This window comes from Humulus lupulus, chromosome 8, assembly GCF_963169125.1.
Source record: "Humulus lupulus chromosome 8, drHumLupu1.1, whole genome shotgun sequence".
Taxonomy (NCBI): domain Eukaryota; kingdom Viridiplantae; phylum Streptophyta; class Magnoliopsida; order Rosales; family Cannabaceae; genus Humulus; species Humulus lupulus.
Genome location: NC_084800.1, coordinates 100593597 through 100597542, shown reverse-complemented (window position 1 = coordinate 100597542; position 3946 = coordinate 100593597). Strand labels below are relative to the sequence as shown.

The following is a 3946-nucleotide window of genomic DNA, read 5'->3' as shown; positions in this document are numbered from 1 at the left end:
TATAACCCCAACCATGACAACACGGGTTTCTTTCATCTCTGCCACCAGGAAATGACCCGCACTTTCCTAAGTGATACCACCTTCAAATCCAATGTGGGGAAGTACCATCTAGAGTACTTTTTGACTACCGACATGGTCGCCAACAACCTAGCCTTCACCCCAAGGAGGTAACTTCTTCATTTTTATGGTCGTTTGTTTTCCTTGTATTTTATCCGCATTCCCCTTAGAGAATTAGCATATTTCAAGTCCATGGCTGCGACTGACTCCTACTCTAGAAATGGAGGTCTGAGCAGCGCTACTGGCCAGCATGACTGACGTAGAGAAGAGTGTCAAACAGCTGGTCACTGAAGCCAACCTGAGACTGGTCGGGCTTCTAGCACCTCACCAAGACATGAGGGAGTCAACGGCGGGGAGTGCCACCGGCGAGGAAATTCCCGAGAAGCACCCAGATGTGTCGCAACCTCAAAGGAGAAGACCAACTGGCGTGACAATCAGGGAACCCTCCAGCACCCCGCGAGCGGCCGCGCCCCCTGCCCCTTCGGGAAAGGGAAAAAAGAAAGCTTCTGAACCCCTTGCACCTATCGACGAGTCTTCGAATGAGAACAGTACTGATCTCTCGCTCTTATATAGTTTGCCAATTCCCTGTCACTTATTTGATGGGGACGACAACTTTAAGTACACTCCCACTTTAGATTCAGACTTCTTTATGCCAGAGAATGAGTGTAACACTAGTAGAGTATATAATGTAGCGACTAGTAATTATAGCTCGGGTATTTTACTTACAATTGCCTTTGTTTCATTTTTTGACATAGCACACTCATTTGTTTATACTGTCTAACTGTTCATGTATTTGTCTTCTTGCAGACATGCCATCCGAAGAGATGTTCGATCTTTACAGTGCGCCTGATGCTCCTGCGAGCAAGAAGAAAGCAAGCACGCGGCATCGCGGGGAATGCAGCAAAAAGCCTCCGGCTAAGAAATCCCGCACTGAGGACCCTCCAGCAGCTGGTCCTTCTAAAAATATAACACCACCTCCATCTCCCCTCAAGCAGCAAACTCCGCCTGCACCGGTCGAGTCGACCCCTTCCCCACCAGCTCCTGTCGATCAGACACAGCCATCAGCCCCTATTCAAATAGGGGATGACATATCGAGCCACACTCTAAGATTGGCCAAGGACAGGATGACTAGGATCCTGAGGCACGAGCTCAGCCGAGAAGGCATGGCTGGGACATAGTCGATGGAGGTCAACCAGATCTTGAACCGCGCACTAAACGAGCTTGCCAGTGTAAGTTGTCTCTTCCTGTTGAGACTCAATCTCTTTATTTATTATAGTCATTTTGACTTTTGTTCTGATTGCAGGCCATGCTGACCATGACTGTCGGTCGGCTCCGCTCGGGGGTCATCACCGAGCAATCCAAGGCATCTGAGCAATGGCACACTGAGGAGCTTAAGGCCGTCGAAGCGAAATATGTCGAGCAGCTTGAGATGGCTCAGAAGGTAAATGCGGCATTGCTCGAGGAGAAAAATAAACTAGCTGAGGAGATGAAGGGAAAACAGACTACCCTGGACAAAGCCCTTGAAGCTAAGGAGAAGTACAAAGAGTCTCACCTCATCAATTTTCGCAAAGCCAAAAAGCTCGAGGCGGACCTGATCGAGAGCAGGCAAGAGGCTGAAAACTTGGAGGCTTGGATCAACAATCTTGAAAAAGCCAACACCAGCAATCTGGAAAGGAACAAGGGCGCCACGTCCAAGTGTTTCTATGATTTCTGGAAACACAATCAAGGGGCCAATTTTAGCTATCTCCCCGAGCGCATGAGGCAAACTGAAATAGCCCGGTGCGTTGCTCGCTTGGCAGAAGAAGAAAGAGAGAAGATCCCAGCTTCGCCTGAAATCTCTTTGGCCACTGGCGTTGAAGGTACGAATAATGAAGCCGAAGCTGCAGCCGACCAGGAAAATCCACAAGACCCTCATGCCTCGTGATTATAATGTTTTTATATTTTTTGTTTTTTTAAAACAATTATTTTTATTGCTCCATGGGCAGCTTTAACTTTTAATCAAATAATTACATCTGAGCAGTAACTGCTTGTGGTGTAAAAGGTTTCCTTTTTGATATTATAATACTTGCATTTATTATAATATTTGTTCGCATGACCAAACTTAGGATAGTACTTTGGTTTGATTTAACAAAATACAAAATTTTGAAAAATACTCTAAGTACAGTAGCATGCTTTCACTTATTTTGCTCGTGTGTTTACATACTTGTCGATATGCTTTGCTTACTAGATGCCTTATATGCACCCCAAGTGATTGAGGAGCTTTAGGTCCTAGGTCACTTGCCTTGACCAAAACTTGTTCGAACATTTCTGCTCGCAGTAGAGAATTTAAAACGATAATATAGAAAAACAACACAAGTAATGAGCAAATACTTGTAATAAATAAAATAATTGGCAAGAATGACTGGCTGCGCACAGTCCCTTTTATTTCTCGTAATAAATGGACAAAATATGTCTATATGAGTGATCAACAAAATGATCTTACACTTATAAGCAATCAGTCACATAAAATGACCAACCTTTTTTCATAACTTGTAAAAGTAAAATTAATACAAGCCAATTCTTTAAGACGAATTGTTTATTGATAGTACTTGCGCAGATGTTCTCCATTCCAATAGCGAGGAATGAGATCTCCATTTAACAAGCAAGTTTGTAAGTGCTTGGATGGAGGACTTCTTCAATTTGGTACGATCCTTCCCAATTAGGTCCGAGTACTCCAATAGCCTAGTCGCGGGTGTTAAGGAAAACCCTCCGAAGTACTAGATCTCCGACATTGAATTTCCTTTCGCGTACTTTAGAATTGAAATATCGGGCAACCTTTTGCTGGTAAGCTGCTCCTCGAAGTTGGGCTTGCTCTCGATTTTCATCGACCAAATTAAGAGATTCCATCAATAGTTGGCTATTAAAGCCTTGATCGTACGTTATTCTTCGATGTGATGGCGGATCTAACTCAACAGGCAGCATAGCCTCATATCCATAAGCTAAGGAAAATGGGGTATGACCTGTTGTTGTGCAATGGGACGTTCTGTACGACCAAAGGACTTCAGGCAATTGCTCTGGCCATGCCCTTTTTGCTTCTTCAAGTCTTTTCTTCAGAGTATATTTTGGCATTTTATTGACTGCCTCCACTTCTCCATTTGCTTGAGGGTGAGCAACTGAAGAAAATCTCTTGATAATTCCATGCTGCTCACAAAAATCTATGAACAAATCACTATCAAATTGGGTGTCGTTGTTTGAAATAATCTTTCTTGGCAATCCATAGCGACACACGATTTTCTTGACTACAAAATCCAGCACTTTCTTGGTCGTTATGGTTGCAAGTGGTTCAACTTCGGCCCATTTAGTGAAGTAATCGACGGCGACTACGGCGTACTTGACGCCACCCTTTCCTGGAGGCAGAGATCCGATTAGATTAATACCCCAGACTGCAAACGGCCACGGACTTTGCATCTGTTTTAGCTCATTAGGGGCTGCTCGTGGATTTTTTGAGAACTTCTGGCATTTGTCACACCTCCAGAAAAATTCCATCGAGTCTTCATTCATTGTTCGCCAGAAGTATCCTTGCCTGAAGATCTTTTTTGATAAACTCTGCCCCCCAGCATGATCCCCACAAAAACGTTCATGGACCTCTCTCATCAATTCTTTGGCTTTCTCTTTCGAAATACACCTGAGGAGTGGCATTGAATATCCCCTTCGGTATAAAATTCCATCAACTAGGGTATACCTAGCAGCCTGCCGCTTAAGGGTCCTGGCTTTGTTTCTGTCCATTGGCAACACACCCTTCGTCAAATACTCTATGTAAGGTGCCATCCATGTATCCGTCGCCTGAATCACAAAAGAGGTCTCTTCTGCTCGGATGCTTGGTGCAGATAGTCATTCAACTGGCACTATG

The 3946-nt window shown here is 44.3% G+C and overlaps 1 protein-coding gene across 1 annotated transcript; it reads left to right on the top strand.

Moving 5' to 3' along the window:
* Window positions 1-249: 249 nt before the first annotated feature.
* LOC133795874 (uncharacterized) lies at window positions 250-1981 on the top strand. The gene is made up of 3 exons (XM_062233334.1): window positions 250-283; window positions 865-1100; window positions 1361-1981. The coding sequence occupies exons 1-3, from the start codon at window positions 250-252 to the stop codon at window positions 1979-1981; spliced, it is 891 nt and encodes a 296-aa protein (XP_062089318.1).
* Window positions 1982-3946: the final 1965 nt, after the last annotated feature.

Coding starts and splice junctions, on each gene's coding strand:
- LOC133795874 (XM_062233334.1), top strand. CDS start 250: ATGGCTGCGACTGACTCCTACTCTAGAAATGGAG. Junction 284..864: donor CTCCTACTCTAGAAATGGAG/GTCTGAGCAGCG, acceptor GTCTTCTTGCAG/ACATGCCATCCGAAGAGATG. Junction 1,101..1,360: donor CCCCTTCCCCACCAGCTCCT/GTCGATCAGACA, acceptor TTCTGATTGCAG/GCCATGCTGACCATGACTGT.